The sequence below is a fragment of the Lepidochelys kempii genome, chromosome 2 (assembly GCF_965140285.1).
Source record: "Lepidochelys kempii isolate rLepKem1 chromosome 2, rLepKem1.hap1, whole genome shotgun sequence".
NCBI lineage: Eukaryota > Metazoa > Chordata > Testudines > Cheloniidae > Lepidochelys > Lepidochelys kempii.
The window spans coordinates 18,277,854-18,291,313 of record NC_136381.1 but is presented as its reverse complement, the minus strand read 5'-3'; the positions used below and the strand labels follow the sequence as shown (position 1 = coordinate 18,291,313).

Here is a 13,460-nt window from a genome sequence, read left to right as displayed (position 1 = left end):
TTGCTAGACTACAGTAAACTATTAGTGAACTCCTGCAAGATTTTTTTTTAATTAAAAAAAATCTGTTAAAATCTGATTTAGATAAAAATGACACATTCTCTACTAAGAGAAGTACACACTAAGACAGTGATACTTAGATTGAGGCTTCGGAGCTGCAAGTGGCTCTTTAAAGAGTCTCCTGTAGCTCTTTGCAGGATGTGATATTAAAACACAGAGTGATTTAATTATTAACCAATCAGGATGTTTTTCCTATTTTATTAACCAATTATAGTTGATAAAATAATAATACTTGGTCAGTCATTTTACTATGAGAATTTATATATTTATGAATTTATATACACACATATACATAAACTAAATATTTTCCTTGTAATACTGTTTAAACATGAATATATAGTACTATAGTAAATGAAACAATGAATTCACACTACTGGGGCTCTTTTGGGTAATGTTGATTGCTAATTTGGCTCCCAAACGACTATGGTCTGAGTATCACTGCACTAGGCCTTTAAATGTTAGTCTAAAACCTTACACACTTGGCCTCTAAATTTGAGATCTCCTTTCATTTTTAATCCTCTTTCAAAAAAAAAATGGTTACCTACCTTTCACAACCATTGTTCTTCGAGATGTGTTGCTCATGTCCATTCCATTCTAGGTGTGCCCAGGCCCATGTGCACGGTCATCCGAGATTTTTGCCTTAGCGGTATCCGTAGAACCAGCTGGGGTGCCCCCTTGGGTGCTGCGCTCTTGTGTCAGTATATCAGGAGCTCCCAGTATATCAGGAGCATTACCCTAAGCCCTTTCAGTTCCTTCTTGCCAGCAACTCCGACAGAGAGGCAGGAGGGCAGATAATGGAATGGACATGAACAACACACCTCAAACAACAGTTACAAAAGGTAGGTAACCATTTTTTCTTCTTCGAATGATTGCTCATGTCGCTTCTATTCTAGGTGACTTACAAGCAGTATCAATGGAAGTGGGCTTAGTTCACGGTCTTGCCGCTTGCAGCATTGCTCTGCCAAGGCCAGCATTGCCTCGAGTTTGCTGGGGAAGCGCATAATGAGATGTGAACGTGTCGACAGATGACCAGGTAGCAGCCCTACAGATCTCTTGGATTGGTATCTGTGCCAGGAAGGCTACTGATGACGCTTGTGCCCTAGTCGAGTGTGCCATCACAATTGCTGCCGGAGGTACCTTCGCCAGCTCTTAGCAATAGTAGATGCAGGCCGTGATCAAGGACGAAATCCTCTGAGCAGACACTGGACGACCTTTCATTCTGTCTGCCACTACAATGAACAACTACATTGACTTACGGAATGGCTTTGTTCTATCTATGTAGAAGGCCAGCGCCCTCCTGAAATCCAGAGTGAGTAGCCTGCGTTCCTCATTTGACACGAGAAGTGCCAGGGGTGCCAGAGGGCGAGGCATGAGGTGAGTCTTGGCAGGACAATTTGGAAGCTGGACGAAGGGCAGCCTCCAATGAGGAGAGCCCGCAAATGAATATCCCGCTCTGAGTGCTGGGTTGAAAATTTTTACAAATACAACACTTGTCCTTCACATGGCATTCCCCAAGCACTTGCAGCAGCTGCTGTGGGGGTCACTTACAGGCAAAGGCCTGTTACAGTCCGCATAGGGCTTAAACTCCGGAGACTGGGGCATGCCCCACCTGGGGCGAAGTTCCCATTGAGATTCTAACTCCCAACTATACTTACCAACTACTTAACACTAACTACTATAAACTACTGTTTACAAGGCCCTAAGGCTCAACGTCAGAAGAGACGAAACAGCTAGATCTTGCTATGCCAGGAAATGCTCTCCAACTAACCACCACAGGTGGTCAGAAGGAACTGAGAGGGCATAGGGCCAGCAGTGCCTGATATACCGACACATGAGTGCGACACTCAAGGGAGAGCCACTACCAACCCTATGGATAGCGCTAAGACAAAAATCTCCAATGACCTACTGTGCACACCTAGAATAGACTCGACATGAGCAAGCACTCAAAGAAGAAACAAGCTATTTCCTGGCAATGTCCCAAACTTTGCTTCCTTGCAGCTACTCTAAAAGCCTTCGTTTTAAGATTTATTTGGCAGCTCATCTATCCCTAGCCAGCTAACTCACTTTACATAGGAAGTGACCAGCATAATAAGAATCTTGCTCTATGTAACAGACAGCAAGAAATAACTAGGTAATAAGAGAGCTGGCATCTTACCCTGGACATTGATCAAAAAGTCTCTGGTTTTGATAGGGGTACAGAGTCTGAATTCCCAAGTGTCTCACTGAACACAGATGTCTTGAATGGTAGCTCCATGCTCTGTGCTACCAGATTGGCTTATCTGCATTTTTAGGGATAGGGTTGGAAATTTACAATAGATGAAAAAACCTGGCATTTATAACTTGTATTGTGGTATCAACTAGACTCTTCAATCAGATCAGGGCCTCACTGTATTAAGTGATGTGCAGTTATACACTGAGAAGACTATTCCTGCCACAAAGAGCTTGCAATCTCACAGACAGCTTGCAATCTAATTGATATCATCACTATATCCAGACTTAGAGGCAAACACAGTGCAACCGTCTCTCAGATCTCTGGCAATGCATCTCAGTCTGGACCTGCAATACCACAATTTTAGTTATCTCCCTTGAGCAAAACACATGCTAAATGGCAAAACAAAAGCCATGAATATTCTGTGACAATCAAGTTTTATATTTTCACAGTGATATGGATTCCAAAGTGTTATATAAACTTTAAACTCTTTCAAAATCCTACCCAATATTTTATATATAAGTTATTAGGGCCTCTAAAGCTTTGGGATTTGGACAGATATCCAAAAAGTTTGGATTCTTACTTGACCCTAACAAACTTTGCCCCACAATGACCCACATTCCTATGTCTCCAGACAAACTTCTATCCTCAAAAGGTGTTCCTTACCTTCAATTTTCTTGGGTGAAGAAGGAGGGGGAGAGGAAGCCAGTGGGCAGCTATCTCCTCTCAATGGCATCTTTTGGGGGAAGAGGGAAATTATGCGGGCCATCCCTAGAATTTCAGGGGAGGATGGCACATCCATAGCTCCTGGGTATCTTTAGTGGGCATGTCATGCTTTCTTGCTTCCTTCCTTCATACGGTAAGAATTTGGCTCCCCACTCTCCCAGCCACTCCTGGGAATGTAGGAGCGGAGGAAGAGGAAGTTACTCACCTTGTGCAGTAACGATGGTTCTTTGAGATGTGTCCCCCTATGGGTGCATGTGTGCCCCTGTGCCTCTAATCAGAGATTTTCGGTAGAAGTGTCCCGGTGAGCCTGCGCATGTGCCCTCCCCTCCCTTGTGGTCTGCCTCGAGGCTATTTAGCACTGCACGGGAGAACCCCCCTCACTTCCTTCTCTACCGCAGAGCCCTATAGAGAACTCCGAAGTAGAGGGGAGGAGGGCAGGTTGTGAAGCACCCATAGGGACACACATCTCGAAGAACCATCGTTACTGCACAAGGTGAATAACTTCATCTTCTTCAAGTAGCGTCCCTATGGGTGCTCCACTGTAGGTGACTCCCGAGCAGTACCCAATACTGGAGGCTGGGACTTCGGAGTGGAGTCTTTTACTACAGAGAGTACTGTGGAGTTGAAGATGGTGTCAGCGGCCAAATCTTCAGTGATCGCATAATGTTCTGCAAAAGTATGGGCAGAGGCCCAAGTCGTTGCTCTACAGATTGCTGAGATGGGGTAACCCTACGGAATGTGATTGAGGTAGAAACTGACCTCATGGAGCGAGTAGGGACTCTGGACGGAAGCAAATTGAGCCCTTGATAAGTGATTAATGCAACTAGAGACCCAATTGGATCGTCTTTGAGCTGATATCACAGAGCTTTTGGATCTTTCTGTGGACAAAAGGAAGAGTTTAGGGGATTTCCTGAAGTCCTTAGTCCTGTCCACGTAGAATGCTAATGTCCTTCTAATATCTAGCATATGCACAATTATCTCCCAGTTGTCACAATGTGGTTTTGGGAAAAAACAGGGAGATGGATCTGTTGATTCATATGGAAAGTGCAGAGAAAGTAGGGAGAAACTTGGGATATGGCCTTAGAGTTACTCTGTCTTTAAAAAAAAAGGCCAGTTTGCCAGGCTGGAGTGTCCCAGGGTGGTGTCACATACGGGAAGAGATTCCCAGTGCCCTTTAAGAATCTATGCATTAGTGGGTGAGCAAACACCAAGTGGGAAGCCAATTTTGCCGCAAGATGAACCTTAAGGGAGCTGAGTGAGAGTTTAAAATGTAGTGCAAAATCAGAGGGAGGAAAGATGAGGTTGGGTCTGTGTGTCTGAAATGACACAAACTTGGAGTCGTTTCCATTTTGTAGATAAGTATGTCAAGTGCCCAACTTTTTGTTGTGTTGCAACACATCTTTCAGCTTGTCAAAGCATTCTGCCTCTCAGCCTTGGAACTAAGAAGGAGCCAAGCCTGGAGATGGAGGACCCGTGGGTTGGGGTGAAGGGTCAGCCCATTGTTTTGAGAGAGCAGGTGAGGGATGGGCTGAAGAGAAGCCGGAGGGCATATTGCCATCTGTATCAGGTAAGGGAGCCAGAGTTATCAAGGTCAAGAGGGGCAATCAGAATAACTCTCGCTTTGTCTCATTGAAATTTCAACAGAATCTTGGATAGAGTAGGAAACTGGGAAAACACATACAAGTGGGCCCTGTCCTGTGGGAAGATGAGAGCAACAATGGACCTTTCTTGTTCCATTAAGTAACGAAGAGATCCATAGTCAGGGTTCCCCAACGAGTGGATATATCTTGAAGCACCTCTGAATTCAGTACACACTCATTGTTGTGAGAAAATTGCAACTGAGACTGTCGGCTGTAACGTTCTGTATCCCTGGTAGATAGACAGCTGAGATGAGTACATTGTGATGGGTGCATCAATTCCAAAGTTTGAGTGCTGTCTTGTAGAGGGGGGGAGATCTGGCAGCTCCTTGGTGGTTTATACAAAACATACAGGCTGAAACAATACCTCCTCCCAGCCCACTGTCCTGCTGGTAATAGCTTATCTAAAGTGATCATCAGGTTGGGCCATTTCCAGCACAAATCCAGGTTTTCTCACCCTCCACCCCCCCACACAAATTCACTCTCCTGCTGGTGATAGCCCATCCAAAGTGAGATGGCCCAACCTGATGATCACTTTAGATAAGCTATTACCAGCAGGACAGTGGGCTGGGAGGAGGTATTGTTTCATATTCTCTGTGTGTATATAAAGTCTGCTGCAGTTTCCACGGTATGCATCCGATGAAGTGAGCTGTAGCTCACGAAAGCTCATGCTCAAATAAATTGGTTAGTCTCTAAGGTGCCACAAGTACTCCTTTTCTTTTTGTCAATATGAGTTGTGATCAGACATCAGATTTAACATAGTACCGGAACTAACTTTGTCCTTAGGTCAACTGTAAGCCTTAAGTCAAACAACTCCTGAAAAAACTACTCTGGATCAGATATGGGGGGGGGCAGTTTGAAATCAAATACTGAGCAGTAAACGTAGGCTTAATTCATACCCAAGCTGCAATCCAAATTATTGTAATCAGTTTTTGGTCTTTATACCTATTTCACCAAGAGTAACTAACAATTTTTTGGAAGGATTTGAGAACTTGTTCACTGAAGAAAAATTCCTTGCAAATAACGTCCTTTGTGACAGATAATTGTAATTGTTCATTGTGAGGAATTCTGAGAAATCATTTGTCATCCTGTTATTTATTCATCTAAATAAAACAGACCCTATAACTAAGCAAACACAGGAGGGTAAATGAACAGACTGATATTCTTACCTGAATATGAATCAGGCATTCTTTTGTGCTTTTCGTCCCAAAAGATAATCATAACATATTTCTCTTAAGTTAGTGTTCGCAATCAATTTTTATCCTGTTGCTTAATTATCAAATAAAAACTTGCAAAATCAGGAGAAGGCACTGAAGCTCCTGTAGAGATTTCCCTTTCAGGAGCTATGATGGAACTACTGTAATTTAGATAAGCGTAAAGGAGTCTCTGTCACTTGCTGAGTTAGCAGGGGTACTGGTGAAGATACACTGTGCCAGTAGCAATGTGAGTTTTGACAAGTTTTCAGCAATGCCAGTACAAGTAATACCAGCGTATGAACCTATACCAACATTGGAACACCAATCCTGTATTATATGTCATTTGCCAAGATGATATTAATCTCAAGAATAGTGGTATATTATAATAATAAATAATAACTAATTGAATCTGTCTGACAAAGCCCTTTACAACATTTACAAATTGATTTTATGAATTAAAACTCACACATCTCACTTCATCCACTGGTCAAATGCTACCATCACTGAGGTAGAAGATACCAGTCATTTCACAGCATACAACAACTCTCCACTTCAGTAAAGCAAAAAATATCTTTAAGGTGTTTTTGCGTAGGAAGAATGAAATTAGCCAACTGGAAATGATTAAAAGTCACAATAACACCCCTTCCAATACTTGTGAAAGATCTGGAATCTGTAGTTACCTGAAGTGGTAAAGACCAGGTTTTACACCTCATCTGATAGATGACACCTCCACCAGCACAATGCATTATAAACTTAACACTGGCTTACAGGGAAAGGTGTCACCATCTGTTTCAGCAACACCAAATTCACAGATTCAAAGGCCAGTAGGAACTATTGTGATCATCTAGTCTGACCTCCTGTATAACACAGAACATAGAACTTCTCAAAAATAATTCCTAGAGCATATTTGTTAGAAAAACATCCAATTTCGATTTAAAAATCATCAGTGATGGAGAATCCACCACAACCATTGGTAAACTGTTCTAATTGTTAATTAACATTTAAAAATTATGCCTTTTTTTTTAGTCTGAATTTGTCTAACTTCAACTTCTAGCCACAGGATTGTGTAGTACCTTTCTCTGATAGATTGAAGAACCCATTATTAAATATTTGTTTCCCATGTAAATACTTATAGACTGTAATTAAGTCACCCCTTAATATTCTCTTTGTTAAGTTAAACAGTTTGAACTCTCTGGATCTATCACTATAAGGCATCTTGCATCATCATCGTCTTTTGTTCTATTGAAGTTCTCACATCATACCACCATTCTAGCTGAGCACCCATGCAAATACCAATCAGGCCTCAACCTGCCTAATTTAAGCTATGTGATGAGATCATTGCCCGAAGTGGATGGAAAAAGTTCAAGCTTATAGATCAAATTATAGACTCATTTGTATATCCAGAGTGAGATCCAAAGACAAACTTTGCCTCCTTTATGGAGTTTGAGTAATGTTGCACAGAAGTCTGAGCAGCATCCCCACTTGCTACCTGAACACAAAAAGTGAAGAAAATATTTTTATGTAGCAGCCTATGGGAGAAGGAAAAAATAGTTCAGCCAAGAACATAATTGATCTGGCTGACACTTAATTACAATAATCATAGGTAAGATGAACATGTAATTCACGAAAGCAATTGAGGATGTGATTCCAGCTGTTAAAACTGGGTACGAATGTTCTATTAAAATATTTTTAAATTAGTATTAGCACCTCAGTATAAATGTATTAAACGCCAATTCACTTGCCAAGGAAAACATTTTCTTAGTTAATCTGTTGTAACTGCCCATGGACTAACATTATTCGGCACAAGATATTTAAGGGCCACATCCTAAAGTCCATTGAAAGCAACGGGAATCTGTCCTAAATCTCCAGAACTGGTGAAAGTGTTTACTAAATCAATACATTAATCAGACTGTTGCACCCCACTCATATGTAACATAAGCCCCGAACACTTGGCAACAGCTCTATTCCAATGGCTAGATAGGCAAAACAATGTGATACTATTTATATGGTCTAATTTTATTTATAAAAGTAGTAAAAAATTGCAGTTTGTGGGGCAAATTTTACTACTATTAATGTGCAAAGAATAAGATGTGCTCTTTAATATTGTCTGTTGATTTCAGTTGTTCCCATTGAGTCCCAGCAACAGCTAGATGCCTCAAACCTGGAAGTTAGCAACATTTCTAACAAAGTAAAACTAGATGACTTATTCATTGTGAATAATTTCTCCAAAAAATTTTGTCACTTGCCAAATACATTATTCACAAATACATTTTTATTATTGAATTAGCTCTAACAACAAGCTGTTTAATGTAAATCACGGTAAAATCTTAACAGGTTCCAGCAGCCTAAAACAGTTCAGCATTTACTTTGGAAGTCAGTGTGTACAAAAGAACAAATATAACAAAAAACCTACTTCATGCTAGATTTTTTATTATACACAATATAGATTAATTATATGTTACCATTCGATCAATCTTTTATGTTTTCATTTATTTTGCTTAACTGAATGGTTTTCAATTTTTCACAAATAAGTGAACAGGTATTAAATTATCTAGGTAGAAGAGGTATTTATTCACCATACTTTAAATAGTCACATAACAGATCTATATTAATTCAGTCAATAGATTCACAGGGATTGAGTTCATTGAATTCACTATGGCAATAATGGAGTATAAAAAAGTCAACTTACTGTTGCATGTGATATGGTAAGAATTCCATTTTTGACAGTGCACTTTCTTCTCTGCCACACTTTCCTTAGCCTAAAAAATAACAGGACAATATATCAAGAACCAAACATAATTACTGCTCCTTTTAGTTTGTCTGTACAACAAACTTGGAGGACAAACAGAAGTTAAAGATAATAAACACGTTTATCATACTGTTTACATTTAAAATAGATTAGCAAGCCAACACACTCTCCATCAAACCAACTGATTTAGGTAAAATTTTCAAAAGTGCTTAATTCCCATTTTCAAAAGAGTCTTCAGCCCTTAGGAGCTCAAGTCCCACTGATTTTCAATTAAACTTAGGTGCCTAAGTACCTAATTTACTTTTGAAAATGTTATCACTTCTCTTTATGCTTTATTACATTAACTGCATTAGTTTAATAAATGGAAGCTTTTAAATAAAACGAACACCTAATTTCACTTTTCTAATCAGGTGAGGAGAATTCTTCATGTAAAATAATAAAAAAGTGACATAATCCAAACCTGATTTGGCTTAACTTAAATTTTTCATTTATGTCTCCACGTTTTAAAACAAACAAAAAAAATGTATAACTGTATCCACCACAAAGTTAACAATTCATGTCCCTGATTTATCTCTGATTGAAAGGTCATAAATTAAATTCTCTTTGAAAAAGGCATTTGTACATTAAAAGGCTTATCACTCTGTCTGATCATTCATGTAGTCCCCATGCTTCTAAGCCTACAAAGTACTTGAAACTGATTAAAATAGAACTACAGTAGGATTCTAATCAATGTTTTTAGGATTTCTCTGAGTTAAATTCCCAGTTCAATAGATTATGCTTATATGAATCCTATTCTCCAACTCTTCCTCATCTCTTATATGGGATGGGGAGCAGGAAAAACCTCCACTCTCGTACCAATTATCTTAAGGCTATGCAGTTCTGATGCTGTGCATTTAATATTTTTCAGAGACAGAAAACAATTATTTAAATTTGTTCTATTTAAAGGTTCAAAGCAGAAAATTGGATCCTCTCCCATCAACACATTTCTGTATAAAAGCTGTGTTAGTTGGCTATCTTCACTCTATGTTCCCTGAAGAAAAGATGCTGTTCAGCTTCTACTTTTTTCACTACTGAGGCTTTTATTTTTATTCATACCTTAAATCACTATATAGAAGAGGAAAACCAAGTGGTCCCTGAACTTTCATCAGCACTAATACCTCATTCAAGAGCACTGGGACAGTATTGCAGACTTTCCTACCTGCTTTTATCTACATTGCCCTCACTTGATTGATGTAACTCCTGTTCCTGATGTGCTACTAGATTAATAGGGAGTAAATGAACTACAGACTGGACTGGTCTTTTAATGACTTCACTTCTCTAATATCTAGGGCACCAATGTATGTTATCTTTGGGAAGAAGTCTGGCATCTACAGACAGAAAACACTGGCAATAAAGAATCTGGATTATGATTTCACATTTAACATTTCGCATGACCACACAATGTTCCATTTTTTCAATGAATAGATTACACTAATATGAAAAGGAGTACTTGTGGCACCTTAGAGACTAACCAATTTATTTGAGCATAAGCTTTCGTGAGCTACAGCTCACTTCATCAGATGCATTCAGTGCCACAAGTACTCCTTTTTTTTGCGAATACAGCCTAACCAGCTGCTACTCTGAAACCTGTCATTACACTAATATGTAATTCTGGCCTGTCTTCCCATTCCTCACCCTATCTTTGCAGCTAATACAAAAGTTGTTAAAGGGGTGACTACTGTAATCTGTTTTATATAATTTATGTATGTTGAAGAAGACAGCAATGTCTGAAAATTTTGGAGCATTAAAAAGAAAAAGAATTATTGGTTGACAGAGCTCTCACACAGTGGCTGTGCATTTTTTGTCACCAAAGAAACAAAATAAGTGAAGCTAACAAAAGAACCACCCAGATGGAATGTAGGTAACAAAATTAAGTCAGACTGTTCTTTCATAATAATAAAATCTTAACATCTTAGTGCTAGAAGATTTACTTTTCTGATGCCCTAGCACTAAAAATGACTCAAGTTGTTAAACAACCTTCACACTGCAGGTCTGACTATTTTTCAGATTTCAAATGTTAAAGTTTGGATTTTTTTCTAAGTCACAAAGGTTTGGTTAAAATATTATTCTTGTCTGTAGAAAAGTGCAGTTATCTTCTTGCAGCTGGTTTAATATCCCATGTGAAATGACTGGTGACATCAGAATAGTTAAGGATTCTAAAACTACTAAACCTTTTTTTAAATTGCTTTATTTGTAGATATTAATGATACTTAGAAAATAAGATATGCATGAAACCTGTATGTAAGATTCTGCAAGAAATTCCAGTTTATAATGTAATAAACATTTTTAATAACTTAATTCAAAGAGAGAACCTCTTTAAGGTCTTGGCATAAGGAAAAAGAGTTAAGATTACATTTTTAAAGTTAGATATGTATTTCCTGATCTTTGAGTGTTTTATTTTTTCATCCTTAATGCTACATTCAAATTGCTTGAAGTAATAACTTTTTGGTAAATAAAATATAAATATTACAAATTAAATCTCTGAACCTAGCAAACACTTGCTCATTTAAATATGCCTTTCATTAGCTGGCTAACTGAAGCCCATGGAACACCTTGAGTGAGTATAGGCTTGCAGGATCGGCCTGTAAACTACTATAATTCTCTCAGTTTTCTACAGATACATAAATCGTATTCTATTTTATAGTTAACGCTATGAGCCTGAAAATCAAGAATTTCAAATCAAACATTTAGACACCAAAATGTTCAACTTTTAACCATTGTATTTTTATTTATAAAGGGTAACGTTTTCTGAAGTGCCTCACTGACTTAAGAGCATAAGTCCCATTTTAAAATTGAGCAGCTCTCAGAGAGAGCTAGGTCCTAAGGACCGAAGTCATTTTTGAAACACAGACTTAGGCTCTTAAGTTTCTAAGGTGCTTTTGAAAACTTTACTCAAACGGCCCAGAGAAGTATGTCTCAAAAAGGGTTAAAATTGTGTATAATATGAATTGAGAAGTATCTGAATCTAGTAGTTTATGTTCAAATGTAGAAATTCTGGATTTTCAAGAGCACTAAATGATATCAAATGGGGTAAGTAAACAACATCTTCTGCACATCCAATGGGACAAGTAATAAAAATTTAACACACAAGTTAATCACAGGTTTACATATCTCCATGAAGTGTGATTCAGATGTCTCTATGTTACACACCACATGAATTGATATACCAAACAACATTGACTTTTTATTTCTAAATAGTTTTCATAAATTCTAAGTTTTAACAATGTCTAAAGAGAAAATAAGCACTTCACAAATGAGATATGCAAGCATTCTAATCAGTAAATTAAAAGAATTCTTTTAATCATGTATGTTTTTAAAATGTACAAACTCAAAAAATTCAGCGCATACACTGTATATTGATGGTGATCAATTATATAAAACAATTCATATTAGTATATTATATACTCCAACTACATACCCATCACTCTTCTTTAAGAGATAACCCTTCTTCTCGCTTCCATACTCCTTATTTCCCTGAAGCTGATGCATACTATATCCTCCTTGCCTGCTCTGGGAATCCTATAGAAGGGGAAAAAGCCATTACAAAAACTTTGATGTCATTATGTAACAAGATCTCACATTGATTGTAGTTTACCTCTCCTTCCCCACCTCCTCCCACTTTATGTAATAACAGATTTTTCAAACAAGGAATCCCAACTAAGAAGTTTAATAACTAGTTATGGACGCTACAATAAATACATGACCAGGTAATGTAATATTCAAAACTCTGAATTTTAGGATATAAAGAATGCAGGTGTGTGTCCCAAGGTAACGAAGGAATTAAAAAGGCTCATCATAAATTGTTAAAGGAAAGCAAGTAAGTTTTACACGCACAATTATATAGGAAACAACACCAGTAATCATCCTCAATTTTAATTAAGTTTAAAAATATACATAGTGTACATATTTTTTTAATAAATGGAATCTTCCCAAATAAATTTTAAAAAAACTAATGAAAGAAACAAGTAGGGTGATAAAAATGTCAACAAATTCACTAGAAAAACAAAGGGCTTATTAAAACATAGACTTACTCTCCTAGCCTTCGATCAGGAAAGGCAAAAGCAACATAGGAAAGAAAAAGCAAAGAATTCAAAAAGAGAATTAATTTTGGAAAATAACGTGCTCCTGAACATATATTCTGCAGCTTCCACATTTAAAAAGACAATCAGCAGTCATTCTTGCAAATGGCACTAATTAGTAGGAAGAAACAACACAGTTCTTTGTTTAGACACTTATTAGCCTTTGCTTGCCAAGTAACATTAGAGCATGCTAAAATACTGTACATGTTTATCTTTTAGTGGTTTGTAATTAAAATATCTTTTAGTATTGAATTGGAACATGGAAGGATACTAATAACATTGTTGTATGCAGTGTTGTTGTACCCATATCGGTACATGGATATTAGAGAGACAAGGTGGACGAGGTAGTATCTTTTATTGGACCAACTTCTGTTGGTGAGAGAGATACGCTTTCTAGATACATAGAGCTCTTCCTCAGGTCAGTTTCACACTTAAATACAAGGTTGAGCAGATAGCACATATTCTAAGGGACAGTTCAAGGTGAAGTGGCTCTTTAACACCTCTGTAGTCAGGATAAAAAGGGGTGTGCTGCTGGTAGACCAGCTCTTGCCAAGGCTGTAGGCATCAGCTGAGCATTGACACATTCATAGCTGGAAACCAGACCAACTTACCTGTATGTTAGTATTGTTCAACATAGGTGTTAGACTTGTAAGGATGTATTTAGTGTTTAGTCTATAAAATGGTTGTAAGTTCCAGCATGCATTAATCTTACTTGTAATGTCTGTATCCCATGCTATAAGGCAATACATAAGTTTTGCTTTATAACTG

General features: G+C 38.0%; 1 protein-coding gene across 2 annotated transcripts in view; it reads right to left on the bottom strand.

Annotated features, from left to right (window-relative positions):
* The window catches only part of ASAP1 (ArfGAP with SH3 domain, ankyrin repeat and PH domain 1), a 329,167-nt gene that overhangs the window by 110,325 nt on the left and 205,382 nt on the right, over positions 1-13,460 (bottom strand). For both annotated transcript variants that reach the window (XM_073330123.2, XM_073330124.2), the window contains exons 12-13: positions 12,032-12,132; positions 8,515-8,584 (exon numbers count right to left, since the gene is read on the bottom strand). In XM_073330123.2, the coding sequence (XP_073186224.1) occupies positions 8,515-8,584; positions 12,032-12,132 (171 nt within the window). The remainder of the gene's footprint in view (positions 1-8,514; positions 8,585-12,031; positions 12,133-13,460) is intronic.